The following is a 17,238-nucleotide window of genomic DNA, read 5'->3' on the forward strand; positions in this document are numbered from 1 at the left end:
CATAAATTATCTTTTAAATCGGTCCATTGTGTGATTGAACACTGTCGTTAAAGGTCTGACTTGGAAGTTTTGTTTGAAAATTACAGGGGAAACCCACAAAGCCTTTAACATGATGTCAACAATGAGAGAACGAATAAAATTCCGGAAGATTGTTTCAAAATTGTTCATCTATTTTCGAACTATGTAGCTTATAAGGCTTACTCACTAATCTTAGTTAGTAAGGTATATGGTATTTCCTTTCGAGATTGGTAAAACTTCTGATTTTATTCATAATGTAGATTTAAACAGGTCTCGATCATTTTGAGTTATTTTGATGACAACTGTATGATCAGCTGATCGACAGAAATCACCCCAGTAATTTTTGTAAGCGAAACAAGTAAATGAATTTAGCATATAAGAAATTAAAATGTCTCTAAGGGCGAAGCTTTTGAAAAATATAACGAAATAAGAAAGGCACAAAAAATTTAAGTTTTTATAGCAATACATATATGTGAATTTGTTACCCAACGCACCCTCAAATTAGCGCTTTGAAAGTTTGTATAGATAAAACTCCAGTGGTTGTGAAAAAGTAAAAGCTTTCGTTCTCGCGAGTAAATGGAGATACTTCATTTTGGGCCAATACGTTTTCACATGCATTGCTGCTTATCAGTACGAATTTAACGCAACCGATAAGCGATATTTCTCGCAACGTAAGTATATTTTCTACCAAAGTACACAATAAAATACACAAGCCCAGCGAAGTACACAACAAATAGAAAACAAAGGAGACAGTGCTAAAAGTTGATCGTGATTAAATTCTCCGATATTCGTCTGCAATTATAAACAGAAAATTAATGAAAACAGTTTGGTATAGTTATTGATTTATGTAGAAAATAAAAAGATAGCGATTAATTTAAATTGAAAAAATTATGGCGGAGCCACAGCGTAGAAATGCAAGCGATCAGTTTTTGCGAGCACAATTGGAAGTTGGTGAGTGGCTAATCATTTATTGACTTTACAAATATCCAAACATACTAATATGCACAGAGTGAGTAATCTATTGTGTGTAATAGAGCGATAATTCGACCAATAATTGGAGCTAATTAAGGCAATTACATACATATATCGATTTTGTAAAAAATATCAATGTGAAGAGGTGGGGAAGATCAACATTTTAATATTAAATGGCTGAAAAAATCTGCAGGGCTCATTTCAGGTTCTGAATATTAGTGGAGATAAAATATTTTATTTCCTTTCGCGATCAATTCGCGGATATCTGTTTTTATTTTTATAATTAGTTAACCCATGTACAATCGCGGGCAAAAAATAGTAAGATTTTTTATCCTGTTGCAAGATAGTTGCAATCCTCTGTCCTAAATCGCAGTTCTATATCTTAATTTAGTGCCACTTTGGGCAAAAAATTTTAAAAACGTGGTCGTGGTCCCATCCTCTAAAAAGTTTAATGTATATACCTAGTATATCTCTTAAATCACTTAACCTACAACAACCAAATTCGTCTAGCGCAAATACTACAAGAACTCTTACCCAAAGTGTAAAAATAGATGAAATCGCACTACCGCCACGCCTACTTCACATAAAGCAATTCCATTTGAAACTAGCCCCGCACACTCTCTACATAACGGTACAGTTAAAAACGACTTAAATAAAAAAATAACTAAATATGCCAGAGACATTAAACTTTATCCGCGAGATGGTGTGACAGGGCTCTAATGGAGCCGGGGTCAATATTGGACGAAAAGCGTGGTAACGACCACTTTCAGGCGAAATATCTTGAAATTCGCCCGCCCATTTCAACAAAGTTTTGTACGTGACGTTCTTATGTTATGGTGTCAAAATGGGCGAAGTCTGACTACAGCCACGCCTACTTCCCGTAAAGCACAATTTTAAATTCCATTTGAAACTTTTACTTTCCGGTATACAAATCAATAAAATAAAAATAAATATCAGGATAAGGCTTTGTACGAATAGTGAATTTGAGAAGACACCCCAAATTTAGTCTTATGACCAAAAATTGCTGAAAAACTGCTCAAGCCGCTAGGCAATGAACTTGTGGATCCAGTGCTAATAGTTGACTTTATACCGAAAATATCAGTCAATGGGTGAGACATATAATGTAGAATCAGGAAAATACTTTCCTTAGCCCCCATATACCTAATATAAAGGTTTCCGAACTTGTGGGTGACTTTATACCGCATACATCAGCTAATATGTGAGCTCGTGTTCATATGTAGTGTGCCGTGTTTTTCTTATAAGGGTGCATATTTGAGCTCAGAATGAATAATGAATGAATCGGGTGAACACTCGCCCTAGACCTTATATAACCAACAAGCCTTATGTTATGCGGATTCAAATTTCTGGGGCCGAAAAGTTCAGAATGCTTGAAAAGACTTTGGAGATAATTGTTTGTCTCGATTGGGTTTTTGATTACAAATTATATAAAGAGGATCGGGAACGCGTTGACGACGAACCACGTCCAGGATGGTCATCAATATCAATTGATGATCAATACGGTTATAAAATAAAGGATTTACTGCTTGAGAATCGACGATTAAGAGTGAGAGGTCTTATTGACATCGTTAGAATATCGGAAGATTCAGTGGAACCACTTTCAAAGTTCATTAGAGCAAAGAAAAGTGAAAGCATGATCGGTTTCAAAATCACCCAATTTTTTCAAATAATAGCGTCGCGTTAACGGCTTTGAAATAATGCTTTCCGACTACCAGGATGTCATGAAAGCAATTATTACTGGCGATGAGTTTTGGATCTATACCTACGACCCAGAAGCATGCCTACGAAAAAATCACGTCAAAGCAGGTCAAAAGTCAAGGTTATGTTGACAGTTTTATTCGAGTATCGAGGTATGGTCCACTCCGAAACGGGACTTTACAGGAGGAACTATTGTCTTGTTCCGCCTAAATGGACAGTTCTTTGTCTATGAGGCTAGTTTCTTTTTTCAGGTGTGATATTCTCTTTTCATTGGAATTTACCTTGAGCCAATAAAAGTATTGTTTTTGTGTTTCGTCAATTCGGCTCGATGTTCTGTAAGTATTAGAAAAATTCATTCCAGGGACAGATATTAAGAAGTATTTATTTTAAAACATTCATGAAAAAATACCTGTGGGGCTGATATTAATAACAAATATTGATTAGACGCATAATTGTGCTTCTTTCTTTTCCTATTTCAGTAACCGCTCAAAATGTACGTCTACAAGAGGAAAATAATTTACTGCGACAAAAGCTCTCACGTCTCAACGGCGATAGTCGCTCTGCAGCTGCCATTAATGTGGAGGCAAAAATTGAAGCTTTACGGCTCGAAGATGAACGTGATCAAATGTATGATAACTTGGAGAGATTGAAAAGAAAATACAACAAATTGCATACCGCGTATTTGGAGAAGGTGCAGCGTTGCAAAGCATTGGAGGAGACTTTCAAGCGGCAAAAAACGTTGTCCGGTTTAGTGATGAAATCGGCACTAAGTCAACGCGCTCAAGGTAAGTGGGGCATGTGGATAATATATTTTGCCACTCCCATAAATAAAATATGAAAAGATAATTGAAGCAATTATAAAATACACATTGTTGGCTGACAAGACGCAAACGGAAAATCTGGAAAAACAGGTGACCAAACTGCAGACGGCGCTGGACGAAGCCTATGACATAATTGATGAACTTGAATTTGAATTGGAAAGTGTATGAATTTCATTTTTATTTACACTTTAGATAACAAAAGTATAATTTAACGCTGGATTTTCTCTGTTTCTCTTTCGCTTTGTATGTAGATCGACTATATGGAGCAGGAAATGCAACATATGCGCAGCGAGTTATCTGCTCTGAAAGCCAAACAAAGACACACTACGAGTGCGACTTCAAGCTCAATACCGCCAACGGATCTTGAGGAACCCTTACCGGCTTATACGGCAGATGTCGCAGACGGTGTAAGTGCTCCAGCAAGGCGAAGGTCTCGCAATGTACATAGTATGCTACTTCGCCGTGCCGCTTCCTCTTCTTCCAACGAGTCTTTGCCTAACGATGATGGAGATAGCGAAACACTTGAACGAGCTGCCATGACACATGACGTAAGAGTAAAAATTATTAAATTCTTTCAAGAATACTCTCCAAAGAAATGTTCTTTGTTGTAGTTGCTCGAGAATGCGGCGGCCGAAAGTAATCAATTGCGACGAGAGCTCTTAAAATCTCGTCTACACAACAGGTTTCGACCGAACTGAGACACAATGCTTCCGATTTTTCATTATACATATAGGTATTTGAAGCAATACTGGACAATAGTTATTAACTTTTCTTAGTATTAGTTTTCATTTATTAACTTATTATTCTAACTGTGAAGTATTAAACAATAATATAATAAGACCAGGAGCGATCCTCGTTCTTATCGGGGCATCAGTCTCCTTCCAGTACTTGGAAAAGTGCTGGAAATAGTAATGGTGGAACGGCTTCAGGAGCTAACGAGGGGTATGTGGTCGGATAGGCATTTTGGGTTGAGGGAAGGACGCAGAGTAGAGGATGCTTGGATGTATGTTTAGAATGCTGTTAGGGATAATGTCAACAAATATGTCCTTCTGGTTGAAAGTCGTTCGCGGTGTGATTTAGAATGGGCGGGAGGACAATTTTTAGAAATTGTAAATTCTTGGGGTTTAGGTGTGGGGGTTGACATACCGATGGATAAAACGGTGGCAATGCTGCTGAAAGGTAGATTGTCGCCGGTTCGTCCACCGATTGTTCGTGTGAATGGGATCAGTATCAGATATGTGACACAAGTCAAATATCTGGGGCTGACTATGTGTGAAAGAATGTGTTTTACTCCACACTTGGTTAGGATTAAGGAGCGCATACTGGCGGTCATAGGCAAAGTACGACGCTTCTTAAGGAGTGATTGTGGTCTTGGGCGTAGTGCTGTTCGCACCATATATCGTGGCTTGTGCCACTTATGGAGCTGCTGTATGCTGGGAGACAGCAGTGGCGGTTTCGGGTCGCCGAAGACTCCTCTCGGTGCAACGTTGATGATGCTTGCATGTCTGCCTGTATGTCGTACTGTTTCGACGGGGGCTTTACAAGTTTTGTTAAGAGCACCCCCTCTTGACTCGATTGTCATGCAGCGTGCTGTTGCATTCAGGTTAAGAAGGGGTTAAAGTGTTTCCTTGCTGCTGTGTGATTGGATCTCTGATGATGATGTGGAGAGGTAGAAATATCTAGGGAGCAAGAGGCTTCTGGATGATAGGGTTAGGTGTAGGCGGCAAGAGCGTTGAGACAATTGTCCCAATGGCCGAGTGACATATCTATGAGTACATTTGGGATGTTGGGTTTGTTGCGGATAACCCAGACTTCGGATTTTGTCTGAGTCTGGGTTTTTTGCTTACGGAGCTATCTGATCGGTCCGGTTATTTTTGTGGGGCCCGGGGAGAATATTGGGTGCATGGAATTGATTTGGAGGGTATGGGGATTAGCTGGACGAATGGGCATAGAGGTTAGTTGTGTGATCTCCACTAGTCGGAATACCGAATTGTTAGGGTTGTATGCGCGTGAGTTGTTTAAGTGGCGAAGGCCACATTTTGTGTGTCAGTGGGGTCCAACTCCACCTTCTATACTGGCCACCAGTCTAGAGCAGTATGGAAGCTCAACTGGTAGTAGTTTCGGCTACGAGGTCTGACCGGAGACTTAATTCTGGTACCTTGGAGGTAACTCCAACCTGCTCATGCGGACTGGCCCCTCGGGGAGTATCGTGGTGGTTGTGGTTTATACTCAAATGCGGGTAGAATTGACTTTTTGTCAGTTCGATGTGAAATTGCATTGCAACCGGGTGCCGGACTCATAGTATGGCAGAGGTTTTAGACGAGCCTCGAACCCTATGGTTAGTGTATCCATTCCACAATTCCAATTGGTACTGAAAAATCCTGGCCTTTCCAGGGCGTTGATCAACGCATTGATTTGATCCGTTGAACTTTTGAGTACCGGGGTAAGGCTGTCGTCAGCAGGTACCTACGTTAAACATTCCGGTTGTTGTCTCTTTGTTCAAATAATTTCCTCTAAGTACTTCTGAAGTACACTCACCTGGTAGGGCCTCGAATGTTTTCAACTTCTTGAGTTTATTGCTGTTGTTGTAGCGGTAGTAACCCTGCCCCAAGTGGAATATTGAAAAGTTAAAAACCTTTTGGCCAGATCTAATCTGTTCCGAGTACGTTAAACCTACAAGTAAGCAACGGAACTTCTAGAGTTCTTTCATTTATGCATATTGAGCATAATTTAAGGGTGAGTAATTAGGGAAATGTCTATAGAACTTAAAACTTAGCAATGATTACACGTCTCTAAAATCTAAGAGTTCAGGGCTTCTAGAAATGTTTTCTATGCAGAGAGCATTCTTACGGTTAGAGTCCATACCGCCTTATGGAAAAGTAGACTTAGATACCTGGTATTACATGTATGTATAGGTGATGTCGCGTTCATAGCTACGGACCGACTTCTTAAACGGAGATATCTAAGATCTTGCTTCTCATAGTTACAGATATGATCGGTACACCCAAAATATTTATAAAAAAAAAAAGAATCTGATCAAATTTGCCTCGGACTGGGGCTATAAAAATTTGTCAAAAATTAGCCGAACCACGTCAAAGTCGGTCAAAAATCAAGGTGGTACTCATAATTTTCTTTGATTACGGTGATATGGTTCATCATGAATTCATTCCACAGAGTCTACTTGACCATTTTGGGGCATCTATGTAAGCAATTCATCCCCAACACCCGAATTTGTGGACTGAATTCATGGATCTTTCATCACGATTATGCGATACATTACGTTTTTGACTTTTTAGCCAAACACGAATCCAGAGTCGTCGCTCAGCCACCGTATTTGCCAGATTAAGCTCCCTGCGATTTTTTTCTGTTTTCGCAGTCATTAAAAGTCATTCGCTGACGGCGCTTGAAGGTCATCACAGCCGAGGCTTCTAACAAATGCATCAAAAATTGTATACTAGTATTATAAGGGTTCCCTTGAAGATGATAATAAAAATGTATATTAAAATACGTGAAAATATAGTGTATTTTCCAATTCGGGTCAAATGGGGTTGAATGGTAAATTGGAAGAAATGTATTGAGCAAACTCTCTGAAAAAATTATGTAAGTCCAATCCAAGACTTTTGTAAGACACTTAACACACAACTATCACTTTACATGAGAAACGAGAGAAAGAGAAAAGGGTCAGTAGAAAGCACTCCTGACAACAAATGCATGGGCTTCGAACAGGCGAGACTGCTTCTGGGAGAGTTCGATACGAAACGGTTCCAGAAACAAATTAAGGAAGCGTATGGGATTTTATACAGGTCACTGCAGGATGCGGTTACATCTGCACTGAGTTTGCTCCAAAATCGCGAGAAGCACTAAAGCTATTAGGCAAATAAATCCGGTTAGTGAACACATTACAACCATTAACCCAGGAACCTTATCAAGACTCTTTGGTTTGACTAGGTTAAACGAAGTTGAAAAAACAAGAGAGGGTATAATAGATCCCAGGTTGCTCTGCATTCCTCAAATTTCAATCCTTTTATCAAATTCTATTCAATCCTTCTATCCTACCGACAACTACTTTAAACCACATTGCAAACTGTACCAATAAGTAGGATAGAAGGATTGAAATTTGAGGAATACTCGTACACAGCAACCTGTGATCTATTATACCCTCTTGTTTAGAGCTACCCCTGATCGTAGTTTCGAATTTCAGCTGACTGTGGTTCGGAAATTATTAACATTGTTTTGGCGTCAGAAAATATTATCCAAATAATTTGGTGGATGCTGCCAAATATAGAGTTCTAAGTCAAATAAAAAGCTGAGTCCATTCCGATTGCGTGGACAAAGACCGGCATTCAGCTGAACTTTTAAAATGTCTCAAAGGGTCTCTCTTTTGAATAAAAGCTCTGCAGGAAATATTTGTAAGCCTGGGCATAGATATTTACTTACATAATATAATTTATTATGCCCACATAGTTTTTGTCCCCCACGAAGCGCGAAATTTGATTTCTTTTTATTTACCAAAAATCTATTGATGCCCCACTTTCGAACAAGTTATTAGCCACAAGAACGAGATACTACACTTAAATATTGCAAGACCATGGCGTGTTAACAAAATAATTTGAATGATTAAATTTTCCAAAGCAGTTTGAATTAATACCGCATAGAGCACAGTAAAAGGCAATAAAATCGATGGAAAAACGAAGTGATAACACGAAACTGCTGCAGCACGCTACCGGCATTGCCTAAGTCGAGGGGCAAGAGTGGACAGCCGTCAGTATATTTTACACTTATTAACATACATTTACCGTTACCGGCACGTGTTGGCTGGCATGCGTCCTCTAGTTACTACTTCACGTCCTTTTTCTGCTTATTCGTGCCAAATAACGCGTAGACAGACGGCGCTGTGTGGGCTGCTGGTTAGTCGACTTAGATAGTAAATTGTTGCTAAATATTTGCATATAGTGTTGGCTGTCTATACAAGTTACTGAACTCTCCCGCAGACAGCATGAATTCCAAATTTTGTCACACTCGGACCTATTTACATACCGTTATACTCGTACATACAGAATTAGATACATTACTTTGCCGTGTTAATTGCTTAATCAAGCTTCTGCGACGAATTCGACAGTTGATTTGAATTTCAAACAAAAATTTGTCTCAAACTAAATTACCAAATGTCATTTAGTTAATTACGAAATAAGTAGCACGTCATAAACTGTGCTAATGATATGCATTTAGTAATTGCGTCCGAACATAAATTCTCAAAATTATGTAACCTCTATGAGCTCCTATGAGTTTCCACTTATAGTACTCCTTTGTAAAGAATTTCTAACAATTGTCCATCCGGTGGTATTCCAATTAACATGTTTTAACGCTCTGAAATCTTACCCGAAAGCATAGATAGGTCGGAGTTCAATAAAACTACTTACATACATATATCCATTTTGCTTTGGTTCTCTTGGTGCATTGCGGTCAAACCATCTGGTGCTCTTGATGAAATTACTTACATATACCCGTTATGCTTTTCGTGAATAGCCCTCAAGGTTGGCTGCCTGAAGGGTTTCAAATAATTTGTGTCTGTAAGTTTGTCTTGTTTTTTGTTTTTTGGGTCGGGCAGTGAACGAGGGCAAGACGAACTATCTCCTGTCATCAAACAAACAGTCGTCGCACTCGCGACTTCGCTCTCGCGTCACTGTTGACAGTCATAACTTCGAAGTCGTAGATAATTTCATCTATCTTGGAACCAGCGTAAACACCACCAACAATGTCTGCCTAGAAATCCAACGCAGGATAACTCTTGCCAGCAGGTGCTACTTCGGACTGAGTAGGCAATTGAGAAGTAAAGTCCTCTCTCGACGAACAAAGACCAAACTCTATAAGTCACTCATAATTCCCGTCCTGCTAGATGGTGCAAAGGCCTGAACGATGACAACAACTGATGAGTCGACGTTGCGAGTTTTCGAGAGAAAACTTCTGCGAAAGATTTATGGTTCTTTGCGCGTTGGCCACGGCGAATACCGCATTCGATGGAACGATGAGCTGTACGAGATATACGACGATATTGACATAGGTCAGCGAATTGAAAGACAGAGGCTACGCTGGCTAGGTCATGTTGTCCGAATGGACGAAAACACTCCAGCTCTGAAAGTATTCGACGGTGTACCCGCCGGGGGAAGCAGAGGAAGAGGAAGACCTCCACTCCGTTGGAAGGACCAAATGGAGAAGGACCTGGCTACGCTTGGAATATCCAATTGGCGCCACGTAGCGAAAAGAAGAAACGACTGGCGCGCTGTTGTTAACTCGGCTATAATCGCGTAAGCGGTGTCTACGCCAGTAAAGAAGAAGAAGAAGAAGTTTGTATATACTATTTCTGAATCTATTTAATAAGTGCTTAGCTCTAGTCCTGTCATACTTAAGCCATATCAGCTTTGTTATCTTTTCATCTTTCCCAGCGGGCATGATATTAAATACGCCTCGGTTTCCTCTGAAGAGGCTGCCAGCTTTGCCAACTCATCTGCCTATACGATGTCGAGAATGTTCCTGTGACCTGGAACCCAAATTATGGACAAGTGGAGTTTAACTGCCAGTGAACTTAATGCCTTCCTGAAATTGTTGACTATGCTGTAGTTAATCTGCGATGTCGACTAAGCCAACAATACCAACTAACTATCCGTGGTTGTTTTCTCTATCCTACCGTAGTTATACAATATAACTCCCTAGGACTTCTGTGTACCTAGTACGTCCGCTCGCATGATGCTGGCTGAGTTTGGTGGACGGATAGAAAGAAAGAGAGGGATGTCAAGAGCATTGGAGTATACAACTCTCCCATTCCAAGCATTTTAGACCCGTCGTTACATATATAGGTAGTATCCACCTCCCCTACTAAACATCTTCTTCATTCGCGTTTAATGGATAAATCTCACCTTGAGAAGTTATAGTCAGTTTTGCTTAGGATTAGCTGGTTCAGGATTGCGCTGTGTCCATAATATTTCCGGTCCCAATCTCCTAAGTTTTTTTCAGGTACTTAATATAGATAAAAGAATTGGATGAAAATATATTAGACTGGGCATTCCATTATAAGATCTTAATAACATCAACTTTCAGCAACCTTTTTTTTTTAAAGGTAACTCTTCTCAAGTATATATTTAGTAGTAGTTCAGTAATATCCCCTTTTACAGGAGTTTCGTTTAACATATGTGTCATATTACTAAAGAAAAACTACTTATCGACATAATTAGAGCTTTAGTTTGCTCTTCGATAGAAGACAACTCCTCTAGTGTTGGCAAATCTTCAATCCTCAAATTTCTGCCCAGCTCAGTACACGATGTTGATAACAACTTGTGAATCCTTGTGGGAACGTTGGACATTCCCTTTTCTGCAGATGGTACAGACTTTGCTTGCTTCGGATCAGGTTGTCTTTTATACTTTTCCAATTTACTTTATAATACATATTTCCTTCACATGGTCTACACAAGTCTCATACGCCCTATACTAACAGAGGGTGTATGGTGAATGATACTATCGAAAAAGTACCACCTGCTTGCTGGGAATTACGGGCCCAATGACAACTACATCAACATAGGCTTTGGGGTTCAATTTATGTCCGGTCAATTCATATACAAATAATATACGAGGCAATGCTTATGGCCAGTCGGCTTATGATTTTCGGTCATTGAGATCAGATTTGGAGTCACTACGAGGTACTATGGTATCGTACTCGACCCTGTCTATGAACTTGGGCAAAATTAGCAATAAGACCAAGAAAAGGAAGAAAAGAGAAGAATGTACCAATGGCTCTGTCATCAACGGTTGCAACGGCGAAATCTGCATATTTACCGACGGATCAATGGGTAAAAGAGTGCGCGCTTCTTCTGTAGTTATTTACATAAGCAGCAAGTCCATAAATTTTCTAGTGGATAACCAAGCGACAATTAAAATTATCCACAGAGCCAATACTAAGTCTCATTGCGTTAGGCTATGAAAACAGACAATAGTGGGTAACTCGGTTTATATTGACTGGTTATCATGAAGGAATAAAAGGAAATGAAAAGATGGATGAGCTGGCCCGCTCGGGAGCAGCTGAAAACACAATTCGCCTAAGCTGTCCCAAAACATTTAGAACCTTCAAGAGTTGTTTGAAGCCATGGCTCCTAGGGAAACATATCACATCTTAAACCATTAGCAAGTACAGCCCCGAGTACTTTGGAATAGATGATGGACCGACCCAAAAGCTTCGTCTCTACTTCTTTATTGTCGTAGACACCGCTAACGCGATTATAGCCGAGTTAACAACAGCGCGCTTGGATATTCCAAGCGAAGCCAGGTCCTTCTCCACCTGGTCCTTCCAACGGAGTGGAGGTGGTCCTCTTCCTCTGCTTTCCCCGGCGGGTACTGCGTCGAATACTTTCAGAGCTGGAGTGTTTTCGTTCATTCGGACAACATGACCTAGCCAACGTAGCCACTGGCTTTTAATTCGCTGAACTATGTCAATGCCATCGTATATCTCGTACAGCTCATCGTTCCATCGAATGCGATATTCGCTGTGGCAAACGCGAAAAGGACCATAAATTTTTCGCAGAACATTTCTCTCGAAAACTCGCAACGTCGACTCATCAGTTGTTGTCATCGTCCAAGCCTCTGCACCATATAGTAGGACGGGAATTATGAGTGCCTTATAGAGTTTGGATTTTGTTCGTCGAGAGAGGACTTTACTTCTCAATTGCCTACTCCGTCCGAAATAGCACCTGTTGGCAGAAGTTATCCTGCGTTGGATTTCCAGGCTGACATTGTTGGTGGTGTTATGCTGGTTCCTAAATAGACGAATTTATTTACAACTTCAAAGTTGCTATTGTCAACAGTGACGTGAGAGCCAAGTCGCGAGTGCGACGACTGTTTGTTTAATGACAGGAGATATTTCGTCTTGCCCTCGTTCACTGCCAGACCAATTTTCTGTGCTTCCTTGTCCAGACTGGAGAAAGCAGAACTAACGGCACGGGATTTGAGGCCGATGGTATCAATAATAATCGGCATACGCCAGTAGCTGTACACTCTTATAAAAGATTGTACCTGCTCGATTAAGCTCTGCAGCTCGAATTATTTTCTCCTGCAACAGATTGAAGAAATCGCACGATAGAGAGTCGTCTTGTGTGAAACCTCGTCTGGTATCGAAAGGCTCGGAGAGGTCCTTCCCGATTCTGACGGAGCTTTTGGTGTTGCTCAACGTCAGTTTACACAGCCGTATTAGTTTTGCGGGGATACCAAATTCGACAATCGCGGCATAAAGGCAGCTCCTTTTCGTGCTGTCGATAGCAGCTTTGAAATCGGCGAAGAGGTGGTGTGTGTCGATTCTTCTTTCTAGGGTCTTTTTCAAGATTTGGCGCATGGTGAATATCTGGTCGGTTGTTGATTTGCCAGATCTAAAGCCACACTGATAAGGTCCAATCAATTTGTTGACGGTGGGCTTTAATTTTTCACACAATACGCTCGATAGAACCTTGTACACGATGTTGAGTAGGCTTATCTCACGGTAGTTGACGCAGATTGTGGGGTCTCCCTTTTTGTGGATTGGGCAGAGCACACTTAAATTCCAATCTTTAGACATGCTTTCGTCCGACCATACTTTACAAAGAAGCTGATGCATGCTCCTTATGAGTTTTTCGCAATCCATCGACCCCCGCCGCTTTGTTGTTCTTCGGGGGGTAATTGCTATTCGAACTTCTTCATGGTCGGGCAATGGAACGTCTGCTCCATCTTCATTGATTGGGGAATCGAGAATCGCCTTCTCCTGGCGTTGTTCGTTCGCTGCTATTCAGCAGGCTGGAGAAGTGTTCCCTCCATAATTTAAGTATGCTTTGGGTATCGGGGGTTCTACAAGGGTAAGCTCCGGTCTTGAAACCTTCTGTTAGCCGCCGCATTTTTTCATAGAATTTTCGAGTATTACCCCTGTCGGCCAACTTATCAAGCTCTTCATACTCACGCATTTCGGCCTCTTTTTTTTCTGTCTGTAAATGCGTCTCGTTTCCCTCTTTAACTCTCGGTATCTATCCCATCCCGCTATATATACCGAGTTGTTGACGAGTGCTCTCAGAGAGCAGGAGTGCAAGCCGAGTAGAGAATCGTTCGGGTGTCTGTTGTGATTGCAGCTTCACGACGTCGAACCTTGTGTTTGTTGACGTGCGTTTTTTGCTGCACCGAGGTTGGTGCGAATCTTGGCTGCAACAAGATAGTGGTTCAGGTCGATGTTAGGACCTCTGAACGTACGCACGTGTAGAACATTGGAGACGTGTCTTCCGTCTATCAGCCAGGTAGCTTGATGAATTTTTTTGTACTGGAATCTGGTACTACATATAACCATATTTCGGGCCCCGGCGAAGTCGATCAGCCTCAACCCTTTTGGGGATGTGGAAGCTGAATTTATCGACTGTTGCCCCAAAGATACCTTCTTTGCTCACCCTGGCTTTAAAGTCGCCAAGCACGATTTTGACATCTTGACGGGGTAGTTCTCATAGGTGCGCTCCAAACGCCAATAGAAGGCATCTTTGGTCACATTGTCCTTCTCTTCAGGAAATCAGCTATACGTTGAAGAACCTCGTTTTGATGCGGATTGTGCCTAGACGTTCATCCACCGGAGTGAATGACAGTACTCGACGACGGAGTCTCTCTCCCACCACGAATCCCACACCAAACTTCCGCTTCTTTATATGGCAACCGTAGTAAATGCCATAAGGATCTACTCGTCTCTGTCCTTGTCCCGTCCATCGCATTTCTTGGACGGCGGTGAAGTCAGCCTTCATTCTGACGAGGACATCAACCAGCTGTGCAGCGGCACCTTCCCAATTAAGGAACCGGACGTTCCAGGTGCATGCCCTCAAATCGTATTCCTTATTGCTTTTACCATGGCCGTCTTTAAAAAAGGAAGGTTTCTCATCCGAGGCAGTTGGTAATCTTTCATTGGGGTCGCTTTTTACGTGGCGGGTCCCAAACCCAGCGCACAACCCTGTGAGGGGGGTGTTTCGCCTTCTCACTTTAGCTCGCCTTCAAGCGGATGTTCTTATTCTACCCAAAGGATACTTGGTCAAAGACCGGAAGTCGTGAGCTGCTTGAGCCATATGTAAAAGAACCGTTTCTGGTCACTCTCAAGTGAATGCCGATCAGAGAACTTTCCTCACTTGCGTGAAGTTCTACACATGACTCCATCCTCCCCCAAAAGCATCTACTTTTTGAAAAAGGCGAACTTAATAATATTATAGGCCTCAACAGAGGGCACATACCCTTAAGATCACACCTTCGGAAAATTGGAAAAAGTAGATTCGGTGGAATGCAGAGTATGCGCGGAGGATGATGAAACATTTGAACATTATACGATATATGCGAACGGCCAGCCTTTCGCCGAATGAGACTCCAACTTAGGATATATTGCGCAGCTTTGTAAGAAAATTAGGTATTTCACTAAATACACTGACTTGCTGGATAAAGCTTAATTTGGTTACTATCCGGGCCTAATGATGGCTTTAGTTTTCGACCAAATAACCAACTTATATGTTTAATGTTTCTAGTTTGTTTGTTCCAGTTGAGTAGTTGTAATGCGTGACTCAAGTAGAACTACTTTTTCAATAGCATCATTATTGGATGATATTAGACCGAGTAGACAACGCATTGAAGAAAATAAAGCAACCGTAGCTGAGACCGAACACGAAGATCGTGAAGAGTCGATTTGGACTGACGTATTGAACGACTTGCCGTATTTTACGTAGACATCTTAAAGTGAAATCGTACAAAATACAGCTTGTGAACAAACTAAATCTTTCTAACCAACATCGCTTCGCTCTATGGGCTCTTGAAAAGCTCCAAAAAGATCCGACGTTTTCGAGCCCAGTTTTGTTAAGCGTTTAGCGGTGGAATCATCGAATATTTGAAACCTGAAATTGAAGCTTGTAATTTCGGCGACATTTGGTTTCAACAAGACGGCTCAACTTCCCACACATCGCATCAATCTTTGGTGAGCAGATAATTTTACATTTTGTGCCGATAGACTTTGTCCTGTGTGGATATGTAAAGTCTAAAGTCTATGCGGACAATCCCGCTACGATTCAGGCCTTGGAGCAAAACATGAGGCGTGTCATTTGCCAGTTGCCAGTCGAAATGCTCGAACGAGTCAGCGAAAATGAGACTGGATGGATGGACCATCAGAGACATAACCGCGGCCCAGATATGAAAGAGATAATCTTCGAAAGATAAATGCCAAAGAATGTTCTTTCGTATGATAATAAACATTCCCCATTAAATTTGAAGTTTCTGTGTTTTTATCATTAAAAATATGGGGCACCTCGAAATTGATCACCCCATAGTAGCAAGACTTATTTAAATTTAGAAATCTTACTAAAATTCTATTAATATTAAAACTGTGTGATCAACTTTCAAAAAAGGAAACGATTGTGTACTTTTTATTTGACTTTATTTAGATAGTTTAAGCCGCACTAAAATCAGCAAATCAACTATCTGGACCTCCTTGACATTTAACTGCCAAACCAAATATTATATTAAATTGAATTAAGCATCTACAAATGCATACAATTAAAATTATTTATAATAACGAATATATGTATGTATATGTATATATATATATATATATATATATGTATATATTTATATGTATGTAAATTACAAGGTTAGCGGCAAATTACCCAGCGCACGGGAGCAATATCAAAATATAACCGGCTAGTCATAACGCTTAATGGATTTGATCCCTAATAATTTTTTAGTTGCGCACAATTACCGACTGGTGTAAGTAAGCCACTTTGCAAATGAACATGTATGCGTACGAGAATCTGGTTATAGATAGGTGGACTCAATTGATTGAATATGCATGTCGGACGCGACTAATTGGCGCATTTATATTTGACGGCATCTGTGACAGCTGGCGCAGCTTAAAGCGCTATTGAAATTCCTTTAAAGCAACTTAGTAAATTTCAAATAAAAAGTTCGAAAATTCAACATCTTTTTAATGCTTGTGGGTTGCGCTGGAGCAGCGCGGCACAGGCGCGGTATAAATCAATCTTGTTTGGCAATAAACGCAGCGCAAGCGGACATGCCGCGCTTGATAAGTGATACTAGTCTGCCGATTGCAACATATACATACATATGCATATGCGTATGAATATAAGTGTTGGGCAAATATTCTGCTACTTGGCGACGCATTTGCATAATGCGTTTGCGCATGCGCGCCGTACCGCGTACATACATACATATGTCGAAGGGGCGCACGTGTGATGGAGGTGTTGGTGAACGCACTTTGCCGCATTGGCAGTATGCGCTACGTGTCGCACAGCATCAAATAATTTTGTTGTTGTTGTTGTTGTATTATCGTTCCAATCAATATGCTTTAGTGGTTCAGTGTCGCAACACATAAAGCTGCGCGCCTAAAGTAGATTACATAGGCGTACATATGCTAGTAATTAAAGTATTCGAACGCAAATCGAACTCACCGCAACCCAATGCGATATTTGAAGAAGTTTTACTAGTATACTTGTGTGCTTTGAATCACAAAAAAATAGAAAACAATATATGCCGAAGAAGTCATTACGAAACTTGAGCTTTGTAGTATGTTGGCACGACTTCTGTGAACGCTCAGCTGATTTAGTTAGGTATAAATAAGCGCGCAGGATGTCAATATTCAATTAATCCACGCTTGCAATTTACAGCGCTGACTACACAGTTCAAT

At 40.8% G+C, this 17,238-nt stretch overlaps 1 protein-coding gene across 1 annotated transcript; it reads left to right on the forward strand.

The window, feature by feature from the left end:
• Positions 1–677: 677 nt before the first annotated feature.
• On the forward strand, positions 678–4,366 carry LOC120768488. The gene is made up of 5 exons (XM_040095204.1): positions 678–969; positions 3,186–3,491; positions 3,577–3,689; positions 3,779–4,075; positions 4,139–4,366. The coding sequence occupies exons 1-5, from the start codon at positions 909–911 to the stop codon at positions 4,223–4,225; spliced, it is 864 nt and encodes a 287-aa protein (XP_039951138.1). The 5' UTR covers positions 678–908; the 3' UTR covers positions 4,226–4,366.
• The last annotated feature ends 12,872 nt before the right edge of the window (positions 4,367–17,238 follow it).

This window comes from Bactrocera tryoni, chromosome 2 (genome assembly GCF_016617805.1).
Source record: "Bactrocera tryoni isolate S06 chromosome 2, CSIRO_BtryS06_freeze2, whole genome shotgun sequence".
Classification (NCBI taxonomy): domain Eukaryota; kingdom Metazoa; phylum Arthropoda; class Insecta; order Diptera; family Tephritidae; genus Bactrocera; species Bactrocera tryoni.